The following is a 15,544-nucleotide window of genomic DNA, read 5'->3' as shown; positions in this document are numbered from 1 at the left end:
AAATCTAGGTTAGATCAAACAAAATGGAAGGTATGGTCGGATTTGGCTTTTTTTTAGGTGCATTGGTGCAAAACCTACACAAATGGTGTCAAAAATTAGCTTTTACACTATTTGCATCAATTTTGCACTAACACAAGCTTTCAGACCCAACGGATAGGAATTGGCGTTAAAACTCTTACATTTGCCTCTACAACATATAGGCCAGTTATACCAATTAATGCTAAAGGTATATATGTTGGTTGGGAACTGAAACTAAATGTGACTTTTCTAGTAGTGAGGACTCAAGGAAATTATCATTAGAGACTTGGTTTAGGGAGGATCATCAAAGGTTTTTGACCATGGTTATTCTTGTTAGAAAACTATTTTTAATTAGTAGTCTAAGGGTTCGCATCAAAAGGTAAACAAGCTTCCATTTCATTACTTTATTGTTATTGATGGTCTAGGGTTTTGAGTTAGGAATAATAAGTGATGATGATAATGATGATAGAATGTTAATGTTAATTTAAGGTATTTAGAGTTACTTAGGGCTTGATTTGGGGCTCAGTGTACCTTAATAGACTATGCATGTCTGTGTGTGTGGTAAAGGAACTTGTTGGAAGGTTATGTGTGGGTCATGTGCGTGAGTAACTGAGCCATGCATATAAGTTACATAGACAAGGCTCGAGAATTTGAACTCTTGAAAATAAATGAAATTTGAATTGATTACCCTTATATTGGCCCAGATTCGTTCCTCAACTCACATGAGATTTTTGGCCATATATTTGCTCTTTGTATATATAGCCCAACAGTATTGTTTCTTACCTGTTCTCGCTCGATAGATCTTCCAACCAGAGAGCTTATTGGTTATGTGGGTTGATGATCACTAAGAGCTTCATTAATTACTTTTCTTAGGCATACAATTTTTGAACTGTAGGATGCCCGCAATCTGTTAAACACTTTCTTCAAATTCAATATCTTATCGGCTTCCCCAATTATCTCTCCTCCTTGTCTATTTGACTTCCCAACTGGATTGAAAACTGGTTGTAAGTCAAGTACACAACGGAAGAATTTCGTATTATCTAATTAATATTGTACCATATTTTAATGGCTCTAGATGTCTACATTAAATCAAAATAATAAATAGTAAGTTTAGAATAAATACCTCTGGATGTCAAGTATCACCAGTGTCTTTCAAACAAGGAATAGTATGGACTATTAGGATAAAGTCTAATATGTTGTTCTTGAGTTCTCAACACATGAGCAAGAACAATTAAGAGATAAACAATAATAGAGTAAAGGAACTCTTCTGATTTCTTAAATCATTTATACTAGTTAAAACCTTTTAATTAAAATATATTTAATTGTTTAAATAAATAAATAAATATCTATAACCAAATTTGGTTACTGATATTTATGACGGAATCTCTCAACTACTTAAAAGAATATCTCAACAACATTTAAATATCTATAACAACTTTTCAAATTAGATATTTAATTAATTGAATTGATTAAATAATTAATTAATTTAAAAAGGCAAATCCCATAGGGACAACAACATATGCTAGGCGCCTACTCTTGTTGTTTAGGACAAGGATAATGTCTTTTATTCTGACAACTTTTGTCTAACAAATCTTGTGTTGACAAAATTTGTCTTAATAATTTTTGTCTTTCCCTATTTAATTAAATTGAAAAATTATTTATTTATTACAAAATAAATAATTACTATTTTGCAATTCAAAATAGATTTTGTCGAACGATAATATACAACTCTTTATCCCAACCCTTGATAGTATTTCAAGGTGGCGATTCGAGGACCATGAAACTATAATTCTAAGCTCTAATAAACTAGATTATTTATTGAATCTCATCAATCAAATAATATTTGTTTATTAATTCCATGACTATTTCACTAAAATTATAGAATTATATTATTGAATTTTACTCCAGTGTCTATTGATATAATAAATTCCAGTGATTAGCTCTCCTTATGTCGGTTCGTAATTACTTTTGGTCAAATTATCATTTTACATTTCTAATTACTTCTTTATCCTTTAGTATTGTTAATTCACCAATAAAAGTATAATTTGGATTTAATCTAAATTTGTCCACAATTTGATTTGTTAGGAAAGTTAGGATTCCATAATTATAGATCATGTTCCCAACCATTTACATTATTAGATTCCCAAAACATAAGTTGTAAGAATCATCTTTTCTAAGAAACTTTAACGAGTGAATAAAAAAAACTAATAACATAAACACTAGTTCATGATTACTCAAGATTTAGGCCGATATATTATTGATCATCTTTATGATATGGATTAGGTCTATACAGGGCCGGCCCTAGGCATAGGCGGGCTAGGCCCGTGCCTAGGGCCCACACTTTTCGGGGGCCCAAAATAAAAAAATAAAAAAAATTTATTAGGCCTTTATTTAAGTAAAATTTAATTGTATTATAAGCAACAAATATTTATAGCTTAGTTGGTTGAGGTGGATGGCATAATGTCCAAGGTCATGGGTTCAAATCCCCCAAAACTCTTTTTTGATATTTTTTTTTTTATATATTTTTGAAGGCCCCAAAATTTAATTTGTCTTGGGCCCATATATTTTCAGGGTCGGCCCTGGGTCTATAGTAAGTTTGATAAAGACAAATTTATTCATATCGGTCCTTGTCACATATAATCTCTATTATGTACAATACCTTCACTTAGATGTCATGCTACATCTGTAATACGAATCGAGATTACTTGAATTAAATTACAACATAGAAAGCAATGTTCAAACAATTTATTTCAGACACGGATAAATAAAAGAGTAATGTGTACAACAAATTATTTGAATTTTATTTTCTGTGTGTTAATTTTTTTAAATTTCTCAAATTTTTCGAGAATGTCTTAAATAATTACAATATGCACGATAAAAAAGAATTGGACTAATTTTTTTTTCAAGTGTTGAAACAAAAAGAGAGTGCACCGTAGAATTTTGCAAACTTATTTATACACCCTCCTAATATTATGGTAGTTTTTTTTTGAAAAATTTACAGACTAAAAATTTGAAAAAAAATTACAAAAATATATTAACACGATTTTTTTTTTATTTTTACACTTTAATCTTCTTTATTGACAAAAATACTTCTTCATTAAAAATAATAAATCATTTTTTAGTTATTTGTTTAACTTATTTATAGTTGTATTATAGTTATCAGGAGATTTTTTATCTGGTTGTTTTTTTTTATTATTTTATAGTTTATTTATAGTTATCATGAAGTTGAATTCTCGTTATATTTTAGTTTTTTTTTAAATAAAATGTATTTTTATAATTTTAAAACTTTACATATTTTTATAAATAAAAAATTTTGAGAAGTAAAATTATAATAAAACTTATGGGGGCAGTTTTGTCCCATGTGGCTTGGAATAAGAATTCTGTAGGACATGGTTTGGGCCGTTTGGCAAAGCATGCCCTTCAGTTAGACAATGAGCTATCTTGGTTCGAGGAGGTGCGCCGCCGATTGTAGATTGACGCTTTATTAATCATGCACCGCGTCAAAAAAAAAAAAAAAACTTATGGGTATTTAACGACACTGTTACCCTATTCCTCTTTTTTTTTTTTTTATAGATTCGGGTAAAGCCAACCAACCACCCAACCCATTTCTTCTTCTTCTTCTTCGTCTTCTTCAATATTCTCCGCCAAAAAGCCAGAAGAGAGTGAGTGAGAGAGAGATGGATAGCGACATTGAAGAATCGCAGAAGAAAAAACTTAGAAAGAGCTCGTATTCCGGAGGGGACTATTCTCGCAAGGTATCTTTTCTCAAACCATTTTATCTTCCTATATATTCCTTTCCTTTGTCTATTCTTTTTCAGTTTTACATAACAATTTTGTGTTTTCAGTTCAAAACAACATGTTTTAGTATCATCAAGTTCGATTCATTCTGAAAAAAGAAAAGAAAAACCTCTTAAATTACCGATAATCTCTGTAAAAAAAAAAACAAACACATTCATTTTTGTACGACAAGATGGTGAGTGAGAAATACTTTGAATAGCAATAAACTAGCTAATAAGCTCTTCTACGTTTCTACAGTTACAGTATGTGCTTTTGCAATTTTCTGAGGTAGAGAATGATTACAAATAATATGTATCGGGCATTTTGTTGATTTTGATTGTTTAATTCAACTTTGCGTCAGTGGTTGTTATTTTCAATACTATTATATTACATCTAATCTGACTTATTATGTACATGAGTGTGATGTCTGGGGGGAACTATTGCGGCAACTTGAGCAGTTTCCCCGACGTCCCTATGACATAATGGGAGAATTGGTAATGATTCTTATTCCTTTAATAAAGTGGCTTTTCCATTTCGGCGAGATTAATGTAATCACAGGCTAATTTGTTCAATTTATTTGGAATTTCATTGGTTATTAGGTTGTTGGTATTTCAAACTGTTTAGATTTGATAATACCATTCTGAGAGCTTTTTGAGAGATGAAGTGTTCAAAAGGGCAATAGCTACTAATTGTAAAAGGATATAATGCCCATGGTTTTCTCCCATGAGGTCTTGGTTTGATTCCTCATGCCTGCCTAGTAATTTGCTTCAAGTGGTAATGATGCAGGAAAAGGAATACTAAAATCAATATCATCATTTATTGTTTTGTATCAACAAAACGAAAGAGCTCAAAGAGTGCTGGTTAGAGGTTTTGATGTTGCTACTAATCTATTTAAGGATTAGTGTCTGAATTATATAAAAGCTTCATACTTCATATTTCTTTAACATAAATGGGTTTCAATTTTTTTTTCTTCTATAGGTATCTACATGTTAGAATTGTGTGATCTGAGAATAATTAATTGTTTTGATTTACATAATGGAATTATATATTCTGTTGTTGGCATAGCACTTAGTACTCAATGATTATTGATTGGTTAATTATTTTAAAAACATAGCTCTTTTCTTCTTTACAGTCTTCACTATTTTCTCTATATATAAGGTCTTTTCTTGACTCAATGATTGACTTGGATCCATGTATGCCATGCTTTTTCACAGACTTTTATACAAGATGATGATATCCGTTTAGAGACTACACGAGATAGATGTAAGTTTTTATATTTTTCAGCAGAAGAAAGACAAATTAGAAAGCTCCTATTTTTTTGCTTTGATTTTCACAATTTACATGCGGCTGGTTTCTACTTCTAAAGGGGCTAAGCTTCTATGTTGCTTCACAGTTTTTGATGCTCTCAAACGACATGGGGTGTTAGTAGAGCGTCTTTCCAGGTGTCTTTTTTTTTTCCCTTTGTCTCGTTTCTTTTAGCTTTATTTCATTATGTAGTTTTCTTGTTGTTAAATATAATCTTATTAGCATTTGAGTAGTAGAAAATATTTGTATTTTGCAGATTTCTTCTTGAAAAGATTTTCGTAAAATTCTACTCTTACACTTGTATTGAGGTTATGCATATCAGTGAGGAGATAATTTAAGTGATGACATAGAAGAGAAAGAGTATTTCTGGAATTTGATTTGAAGAAGCGAGTAAAAAGTTAATGTTAACAGTTTGTTGTCAGGGCATGGTGGTTTCATGAATTTGGTTACTATCCTTTTGGCATTTGATCGTTATCCTATTTCTATTTCACAAACACACATTTTTTTTTTTCTTGGCTAAGGCATTCCCATGTTTGTACTTCAAATATCAAACAATATAATTGCTTGGTGAGAACTTTTATATTATATTTTGGTGGAAACCTACACATTACTTTCAACAAGGTCTAGCTTCTTTTTTTTTTAGTTTCTTTTTTAAAATTTTGTTCTGGAATATCCTGATCATAGGTTTAAACAATGTATAGATTGCAAAAGATGCAATTATAGTAGTTAAACTCATACTACATTTTGGTGTTCATTGATTTCAATAGGGATTCTGACAAGATGATTTTTGAGCGTCTACAAAATGAATTTGAAGCAGCTCGATCTTCTCAAACTCAAGGTAGCTTTATAAATGAGCTTCTCAAATCCAATGGTTCTTAGCTGTACAGATTAGAGTTATGGAACTTAGAGATAATTTGAAAGCTCTTACAAATGTGGAAATTAGCTTGAATTCAGCAGTTCAACTCACGTAAAAGCTAACTTTTTCCTTTCTGGATTGTCGGTTCATAAATTGGTGGCATAGTTCTCTTTTTCTTTCTCTCCCTCTATTTTTTCTTTTCCTTAGTTTGACAAATTATTCTTATCTTTTTCTTTTCTTTTAGAGATTTGTTTAGATGGAGAAGAGTGGAATGATGGGCTATTAGCTACCATAAGAGAACGGGTACAGTATTATAGTGTTTTGCATTGTTTGAGTTTACTTTGGTTCATTTTGATAATTTGAATATGGTTCAGGTTGTTGATTTATGATTACATGATTCAGGCTGCTGATGTTAATGATCGTTTTCATCTTTCATGTTTCTTGATGAATGTGGAATTATGTCTAACAGTTGATTTGGATTTTAATCAGGTTCACATGGAGGCAGACAGAAAGGCAATGTCGGGAGACACAAATGATTTGGCAAGTCCTCTTGTTCAGGAAAAAATTACGTATAAAGTTGGAAGTAAGGTAATAATTCTGGCATGTTGAATCAGGATGTCGTAGATCACCTTAGAGATGCATCTCTTCTCCAAGACTAAGATAATACAAACCCAAGGCTATATATTCCTCTTCCCAAGTTAATTATAGTTTTTCTCTTTCATTTGCTTTCAAAGGGGCATTTCTTAGGGGTTAGTGATCATCTATTAACTTATCCCAGAAAAGGTTTCAATCATGGAACATGGTAGATTTGGGAGAAAAAACAGCCAAGGAGGGCTCACAACTATGTTACATAATTATATGTGGAATTTCTTGGACTGGGCACAGATTTTGTGGGAGAAAGCAAATAATTTGTAAGTCAGAGATGGAAAGAGGAGGTGAATGTACTCATTGGGATTGCAACTTAGTTTTGTTGATAAGATTACTTGGTGGAGGGGCTTAAATTGTTGAAATTTGAAAATAGTTAATAAGAGGTTTTTGGCCTTGATTTACTGCTTGTATAATAGTTATCAATTATCTATATCTATTTTTCTATATATATATATACTAGAATGTTTTTTTAGCCTATATTTTCAATTGATTTTTCTTTTTTTTTTTTGTTAAATATAAATACTAGTGCAATACTGTAATATTTTTAAATTAAGTGAAGGTAAGTTATCTCATCATAATGTTGTTTTATGGAAGTGTAACTGATTATAGAAAAATTGGTTAGCAACTTATTTCTTTATTCTACAGCAGTTTGCAGTAATGTTTTCTGAACTAGCTTCTGATTTCTTAGCTTATTTTTGGTCAGGTGATTTGCTGCTTGGAAGGGGCAAGAATTGGAATACAATATGAGACATCTTTTGCAGGTAACATTGAAATGATTTTTATTATCTCAACTAATTATGTTAAACGTCCTAACTATTCAGTTATGTTTCCTGTTGTCAGGTTTATGTCATCCACTTTATTCCCTTTTCTAGGCTTCCCATTGATGAAAAATGAAAATAGAATGGGATACTGAAGATAGGCATCTCTTGATTCGTCTCCTCCACTTTGGCCCAAACCCCTTTTTTATACAACGCCATAATCTTAAAAATCCCACTCCACATAGTCAATATTTCCTCTACCCTGGAAAATCCTGTCATTCTCTCCAACCAACGGTCCTGCAACATTGCCAAAACACTGCAGTTCCAAATAAACTTCCATTTCTTATCAAAGTCTCTTACAAATTGAAGATATTGGGTCATTTGGTACCATCTTTTCATCTCCAGCATATAAGTCACTTATAGCTTGAAAGTCCCATTTGTAGTAGTTACCAAGTGATTATTAAATACGGAATACTGTACAAGTTATTTGAACGTCAATCTGTTATAACAGTTTTTATCTCTGGTTGATCAGATTTACAAACTGGTATAATAGAATGCTTACAGAAATAAAATTACTAAAACTAAATGACAGAAAAAATTTATGTGGTTCAATAAACCTAGTCCACGGGCTACGTCCATAGATAAAACTTATTAGGAAGAAATACCTTGAAGCTTAAGAATGTGGTGAACCCAACTGACAAGACAAAATGAAAACCTGTAGTGTTGATATTTCAACTGCTTGTGATAATTTTTGAGTACAACATAAATTGTCTAGAAGATTTTATACATGAACTCTAAGGTTATTGACATGATTGTGACATTTAGCAACAAGGGGAATCTGATCTCTTATGAAAATGATTTGCAGGAGAACCTTGCGAGTTGTATCATTGTGTGCTTGAGAGCAAGTCATTTCTTGAAAAGATGACTGTCTTGGAACACACACTTCCATTTTTTTTGCCAATAAAGGAAGCAGAAAATGATCTTCTTTCATCAAATGCTATGGTAACTTTGATTTTTTGCATTGGCCTTGATGACGTCACTTTCTCCTGTCTGTACTTGTTCAGTTGTTCTCAATATTTGTTCTTATGGCTGCTTTCAGAAATTTATAGATTATATTGGAGAACTTCTACAGGCTTATGTGGATAGACGGGAGCAGGTATGCTGTTGGTGTAATAGGAGATCATAAATATACCCTTTCTTAGAAATATATATTATATATATATTTTTTGCTGAAGAATATATGCTAAATATAAATATACGATTGTGGACATTAGTCCTTGATTTTGTTTTGGTTAGACATTACCATATCAGTAGGTAAAATTATGATGTTAAAAGAAGAAAAAAAAAGTTTTCATGATTTTTGTAGTTATTGCCTGACCCCTTTCCAAACTTTTCTTTTCACATGCAGGTTCGACTTGTGAAGGAATTGTATGGAAACCAAATTGGAGAACTTTATCATAGCCTGCCCTACCAGATGATTGAATTTTCACTAGATGACTTTGATTGGTCTGTGCATTTTGTTCCTATGATTGCTTTTGAAATTTTACTTATATATTCACTGAATTAATGTTGATTCTTATCTGCCACCTCAATCCTTTTTGTTTGAAATATTCATTTTATGTTTCCAAATGACTGTGTTCTGCTTGTATATTCTACATTATAGGATCTTTTATAACAGTCTCAAGTTTTTGTGTCTTCTGTGAAAGCAGGGTTGTTTCAATGTTTGTGCCCTACTATTATTCTTTGAATTTTGTTTAGAAAAGATCTAGACTTTGAATATAAGAAAGAATATGGGGTTGCGTCAATGAATCTGGAAGTAAAACTCATTTACTGGAGACACTTTTAATTATTTTATTGAATAAATAGGATTTATCCCTCCGAACTATTAGCTTTGTAGAGTTTTGTCTCTTGAATATTTCTCTGTTGCAAAAATCCCCTTGAATTATAAAAATTGCTCCAAAATTCCCTTGCAGTTGCATTATGCTTATTTCTTTCAACAATTTGTTGATATATCACTAACATGATGTTATTTTAGCCCAATTTAAGAGTCTAGACAAAAAATAAATGCATAAATAGCATTTTAATGATGAATTATGAGAATATGTATATACATTCTTCGAGCTTGTATGTTTAAAGTCAATAAATTGAATTTTGGGTATTTTAAAGTTTTTAAATAGACTCTTGTACTGTAATTATACTTGTAACTCATAGTTACATATTTTAAAAAATGACCAGAAAGGTAACTGGAGGGGAATACTTGAAACGATTGGTATAGTTTGGAGAGAATTTTTGCAACAAATAAAAATTAAGAGGGCAAAATTCTACAAGAGTCATAGTTTGGGGGTAAAAATCTTATTTATTCTATTTATTTGTCTTTGGAGTAGAAGGTAATCTGTTGATATAAATTTTACCATGCTTCTGTTTTATTTATTAATTAATTTAAAATGTTTTTGATACACGGCCACAGTACAAAATCAGGCTTGTTAATCCATTTGCATTGCTCACAATACTGAAATATGGATGTTTGTGGGTATATTTCCATCTTTCTTTACAAATCATCTATATGAGTTTTTGAGAATGCCTAAAGTATAAACTGTATTGATTTATTATTACAAAATAACATATTCATCATGCTGCTAACAGTGCAAGTTTTATGCTGCAGTAAGGTAACTATTGCACTTGGATATGTGGATCCTGTCTCTGTACTTCCTTCTCGTATCAAAGTACAAGCATGGCCAGTGCAACAATCGAAGAAAAACAGTTCGAATACGAGTAGAAAGGAAAATGAAATTACTGAAGGTCAAACTGGTCCAGTTCGCCTGCTATATGCCGAGGATGCATTACGAACTATGAGTCTACCAGAAGGTCTGACCTATTTGTTAAGTGAACATTTTATATTTTTACCTATATCAGTTAGAATTACAAATGGATGTGATTCTGCTCTTCTTATGACTTGGTTTATTGTGTCTGTAATGCGTATGTGAATTTTTTGTTCATCAGGTATTTCATGCCACCCATGAATTATGCCTTGAGAAATGTTTACTATAATGCCTCCTATAGAAATAGAATATTGCCACTAATTGCTACCAGGATGTTTTAAATTACTTATTTTTGTGTTGTGTTTTTATTTCTTATTTCTGCTTTCTCTCTCCAGCTTATGCAGAGATTGTGCTGAATTTGCCTCGAGCTCTGCAGCAAATATTTCAGCAGAGGGCTTCCACTACTTAAGTACTGCTTCTCTCTCTCTCTCTCTCTCTTCTTCTATAATGGTTGATTTATTGGACTCCAGAGATCTTAAAGAAAATTATCATGAAAATGAGATATATAGCATTACTCGTCTATTCTAAATTAAAAAAAAAAAGTTATTCTTATCACCTTTTCTGTATGTATATATATTAGAAACATATGACTTTAGTTTTGTTACTGTCACTGACTATTTGTATCACACTGTTTGAACATATTGATATGACTTCAATATCAATAACCCAATGGTTTACATTTTTACATAAAGAATGAAATTATTGTGTACTATTAAGATGTCCAAATCTTTTCAATCAATTACTAATTAGTATTTATTTTCTTTAGTTTCTTAATTCATTCCATTGAAATGAAGCACTAAGAAAATTCTTATTTTTTTTCATTTTTTTTTCATACATTATTAGCACAAGTTTCTAACTAATATATATATATATATATATATATTTATATTTATATATCTATATATAATGTTTGTTAAAACCTTTGAATCGTTTTAATGATACACTATACCTATACTTATCGACTGAAAATACCTTTGAACTAGTCATTTTTTATTTGTTTATACTGTAAGAATTAATATTTATATAATATACTTTATCTCTGTACTTATAAATATATATCTGTTCACATGTGTAAACATATAATTAGGAAAATTTACATAAAAATATAAAAATCTAAAAATATTACCCCTATACTTTTATTATTGTTATATTCTTACCTTTGTTTTTGTTTTTACATGCACGATGTCATTATATAACTTTCACACATTATTTATTTTTCCTCCCTTTTTATCATCTCTCTCTCTGTTTTTTTTTTTTTCAATTTCATTTTCATTTTTCTTTGTATTTTTCTGTTTGAAAACTTCTCCCATGATCAAAACCATTTTTGATCCAAAAATAAAAAAATTGATTTCATCCATCTTCCTCAATTACCTTTCTCCATCTACTGACCACGTTTTTTTTTTTAATTTTTTTTTCTTTTTTTTGTTCTATAAATGGCCATTACTTGATCTTCATCTTCCCTATCACCATTGCTGAAAAAACCTTCAAAAATAAATGTTAAATCTCTTGCCAACAAATCTAAAGGAAAATGACTTGTTGTTGAAGATGATGATTCAGACTTTGCTCAGCCTATCAAAAAAAGTGATCGTCGCCTTGTTGAGAAGAAATCCAAAGTTAATGTTGCTGAAAATATTTTTCTCACTGAAGTTAAGAAAGAGAAAAACCAAGCTCATGAGAATCCGAAGGTTTCTTTCTAGTTTCTTTATAGTTTTGCTCTAACATTTCCCTAACTTATTACTTACCACAATCGAGTTTTTTCTGTACGAGTCGTGTATTTCTAATTTCGAGCTCTGTTTTTTTTTTTTTTAAAAAAATAATAATATTATAGTAGCACAACTATTATTTAACTAATAGACAACTTAAATGCAACTAGAAATTAAAAATTTGAATGGGGATCATCATGAAAAAATTTGTCAGTGTTTTTTTTTGTCACTGATCAACAGCCAATTGTACCTTAATAATATTATGTGGAGAAACAACTGTTAGAATTCTGTAAACCAACTTTGTAACAACCAAATGAATATATTAATAAAACTAACCATGTTGTAATCTTTTTTTAAAGAGCTTTGTGTTGGATTGCGGATATGAAACACCTGCAAATATCATAAAAACTATTTATCGTTGACAGTTTGAAATCATTGATATGTCTAGTTTTAGAGCATTAGTAAAATGTTAATGCAACTGCAATGCAACTACGCAGAAACTTAAAAACTAGAACAATGTTTCTATGTACATGGATCTAGATGAATTCAAATTTTCTTTGTTATTCGCAATTTGATATGAATAAATCCACCATTGAAAATCTAAAAATAACGTTAATTAATGCAACAGAGTAAATATTAGCTAGTGTATTGATACATTTTTCTTCAGTTTATACTTGATTTGAATTGATCAGGAACTCCAAATCTATTTCAGAAAGATTTACTTTTTATGAATCTGAAAATTGATATTAAGAGGATTAGTTTTCTGCGATCTAATTAATCGTAATTTAGGGTTGAATTTTAGTTTCGAACCAATTTTTCTGCACGATTTTGCATAAATCCGAAATTGTATATGTTTGGATTTCTTACGGACTTCTTCTCAGGTGAAGTCGCCAAACTTTATGGTGATTCTCTGTCTGGCTTGGTTTCTTTCCGCTTGGCCTACTAGTTTAGAGTTGCTGAAAGTTGTCGTTGAAGAAGGTGGTTAATGAGACTAAATAGTTAGAGCAAGAAGTATTTATGTAAAATTTTGTTGTTGGGTTGTATGAAGTTTATAGAGCTTGTCTAATATATTTGTATAATATTTTTGCTATTTTAGTATATATATATATATATATATATATATATATATGAAAAAAACCCTATATATTATATAGATTGCATTTGTTTAATTTTATGAATTCATAGTTATAGTGAGGGCCGGTCCTGGGCATAGGTGGGCTAGGCCTGTGCTTAGGGCCCACCTAGTCCAGGGGCCCAAAAATAATTTCTTTTTTTAAAATTACACAATTTTTTTTTGCTAATTTTGAAAAATACCATTTTTTTACATAAGGGCCCAAAAATAATTTTTTCCTCTATAGTCCACTAAATTTCAGGGCCGGCTCTGGTAATAGTCTATACCATTTTACTAATTTATAGTATTATGTGCATTGTTTTGATAGAATATGTTTTATGTGCTTAATAATTATCACATTAATATGCATGTTGAACCATTTTTTATTATTAATAATAATAATAATAATAATAATGTGAAACAACAAATATGTCTATTATTAGATACCATAAACCATATTTGACCCATTATGATTGTGTTCCATATCTCCCAAATTATATAAATTTTAGTGATTGAGTGCATGCCCACCCATAAAAGGTAAGAAAATCGGTTATGAATACAAATAAATCTTACCATAAAAGAAAAAATATTTTATCATCTAACATGCTAAAAAAGGACTTTACAATTACACTGCCAAAATTTGAATAGAACATATTTTGATAAGCGATTCATGCCCAAAAGCTAAATCTCATCAAAAATTTGCTGGGATGTTATAGATATAATATAGGACTCTTCTACTGTGAGGAATTTTTTAAATGTTTGGGTAAATGTATTGTAATACTATGGTATTGAATGCGACATATTTAAACTAGTTATGACTAAAATATTTTTTTATTCAGCTCTATTTTCTGAGATCTACAGCTCCACTCTCTTTCTCCAAATCCAATGTGAAAACAATAAGAGTGTTTCCTAAATATCTCAAATGGAGGGATTACAATCCACAATCACAAACGGCTCTCTAGTTTTTCATTATTTGAAAATATAAATTTGACTACTGTTCATTCGAATTATTCAACTCCTAGAAGACCCATCTACACCACCTTTGAATTCTCGTCATTAACCACTACCGGATCCGTATTTCTTGCCCAAAAGAACAACCTGCAACTTGTCATAACCAGCAAGAACACCACCACCCTTGAAGAGTGATTTGGTACCCTCATTCTTGACGATTTTCTTAAATGCATCTAATGAAAAGTATTAATATTTATAGTTAAATTATTTACACCAGGTAATACTCAATGAAAAGTATTCCATATATATATTTGAGATAAAATAGTTACATTCAACAATATTACATTCAACAATGCAGTTTGATTTGGTAGCAAACAAGGGTTCTTGTAATTTTCACTGGTTTACATAACTATTTGATACAACGAAATGAATAATTCTCAAAACATGAACGACAACCAACAGATTTCGGTTTACTCTGATTATCTTTTATTGGCAATTACTTATTTACTTATTTATTTGTTGTTTCTATTTACACGTAACCTCCTGGTTATCATACTACATAGTACATATACACACTGCCAGTAATTATATTTATTTCAGATGGGACCCCAACTATGTAATGTATTATTACTTTTTTTGGGTCAGTTGTTTTGGGATGGACTTGAGCTATTTTTGTGTTTCTGAATGTGTCATTATTGGAAGCCATACAATATATGCCCCAAGGGCATTTGGACCCCATACATCCATTGGCTTTGTTGTTATTGCTGTAGGAACCTCATTCAGTGAATCAGTCTGAGCAAGGGCAAAGAAAACTGAGTCAAAAGTAATCACTTTCTTTTTTACTTCTCTTATCAACCAATTCCTTGTCAAATCTCCATACTCAATAAGATTCTGTGTAACCCATCACACACACACATATATATGTATATATGTGTATGTGATATGGATATGAAATTATGAAGTTGAAGGCTACTATTTCCATTGCCATTCTTACTTATTATGAGTTATGATGACTAGATCCATCTTTTTATTTAAATTATTTGGTTTGTCCACTAGCAACTAAGAAGATGCTTCATAAAAAAAAAAATAAGAAAGAAAAATCTAAGAAGATGCAACATGTAAGTCACCACTGGGAACTGTTCTAACCTTCAACATGGGCAAATGCCATGTGGCAGCATTCAAGGCCTTGGATGTTATTATAATAATTACTTAATCTCACATTTATCAATTCAAGAAGGATTTTTCTATTAGAAGGAGCAAAAAACTGGCTAAGCAAAACGATTAAAAATGAGGGTAAAAGTAATAATCCAAGGTAGCTAAGACTTCTTTATCTTAATATACCAACAACAAAATATTCCTTAGAATCTCACATAGCCACAAACGTGATTATCAGGCAAAAAGTTAGTGTGGATTTATTGTTGAATCCAAAAGAGCAGGTATATATACATACGTAATGGGTTAAAGCATTATGCATGTATATATTTATAATAATAATAATAATAATTAAGAGAGTTGTATTTTTAAATAGAGTGCATACATACATAGGTACTTTTTCATTCTTGTCCAATTCCCCAACATTAAGTTCATACATGATACAA

General features: G+C 30.6%; 1 protein-coding gene across 4 annotated transcripts; it reads left to right on the top strand.

Annotated features, from left to right (window-relative positions):
- Nucleotides 1-3,571: 3,571 nt before the first annotated feature.
- On the top strand, nt 3,572-10,893 carry LOC115700075 (uncharacterized). Of its 4 annotated transcripts, none has more exons than XM_030627637.2 (13): nt 3,583-3,773; nt 4,215-4,289; nt 5,010-5,058; nt 5,189-5,237; nt 5,868-5,938; nt 6,201-6,259; nt 6,446-6,544; nt 7,308-7,365; nt 8,228-8,364; nt 8,462-8,518; nt 8,771-8,868; nt 10,025-10,227; nt 10,517-10,893. In XM_030627637.2, the coding sequence occupies exons 1-13, from the start codon at nt 3,696-3,698 to the stop codon at nt 10,588-10,590; spliced, it is 1,107 nt and encodes a 368-aa protein (XP_030483497.1). In that variant the 5' UTR covers nt 3,583-3,695; the 3' UTR covers nt 10,591-10,893. The 4 variants fall into 4 exon arrangements, with proteins under 4 accessions (XP_030483507.1, XP_030483497.1, XP_030483494.1 ...); XM_030627634.2 differs by having other exon boundaries at nt 5,162-5,237; XM_030627647.2 differs by lacking the exon at nt 4,215-4,289 and having other exon boundaries at nt 3,572-3,773.
- Nucleotides 10,894-15,544: the final 4,651 nt, after the last annotated feature.

The sequence above is a fragment of the Cannabis sativa genome, chromosome X (genome assembly GCF_029168945.1).
Source record: "Cannabis sativa cultivar Pink pepper isolate KNU-18-1 chromosome X, ASM2916894v1, whole genome shotgun sequence".
Lineage (NCBI taxonomy): Eukaryota > Viridiplantae > Streptophyta > Magnoliopsida > Rosales > Cannabaceae > Cannabis > Cannabis sativa.
This window is presented reverse-complemented; position numbering and strand designations above follow the sequence as displayed.

Bases quoted from the DNA above. Each gene is read 5' to 3' on its own strand.
- LOC115700075 (XM_030627634.2), top strand. From the start codon at position 3,696: ATGGATAGCGACATTGAAGAATCGCAGAAGAAAAAACTTAGAAAGAGC. The intron at 5,939-6,200 runs GTAGCTTTATAA...CTTTTCTTTTAG, and splicing joins TCGATCTTCTCAAACTCAAG to AGATTTGTTTAGATGGAGAA. The intron at 7,366-8,227 runs GTAACATTGAAA...AATGATTTGCAG, and splicing joins ATATGAGACATCTTTTGCAG to GAGAACCTTGCGAGTTGTAT.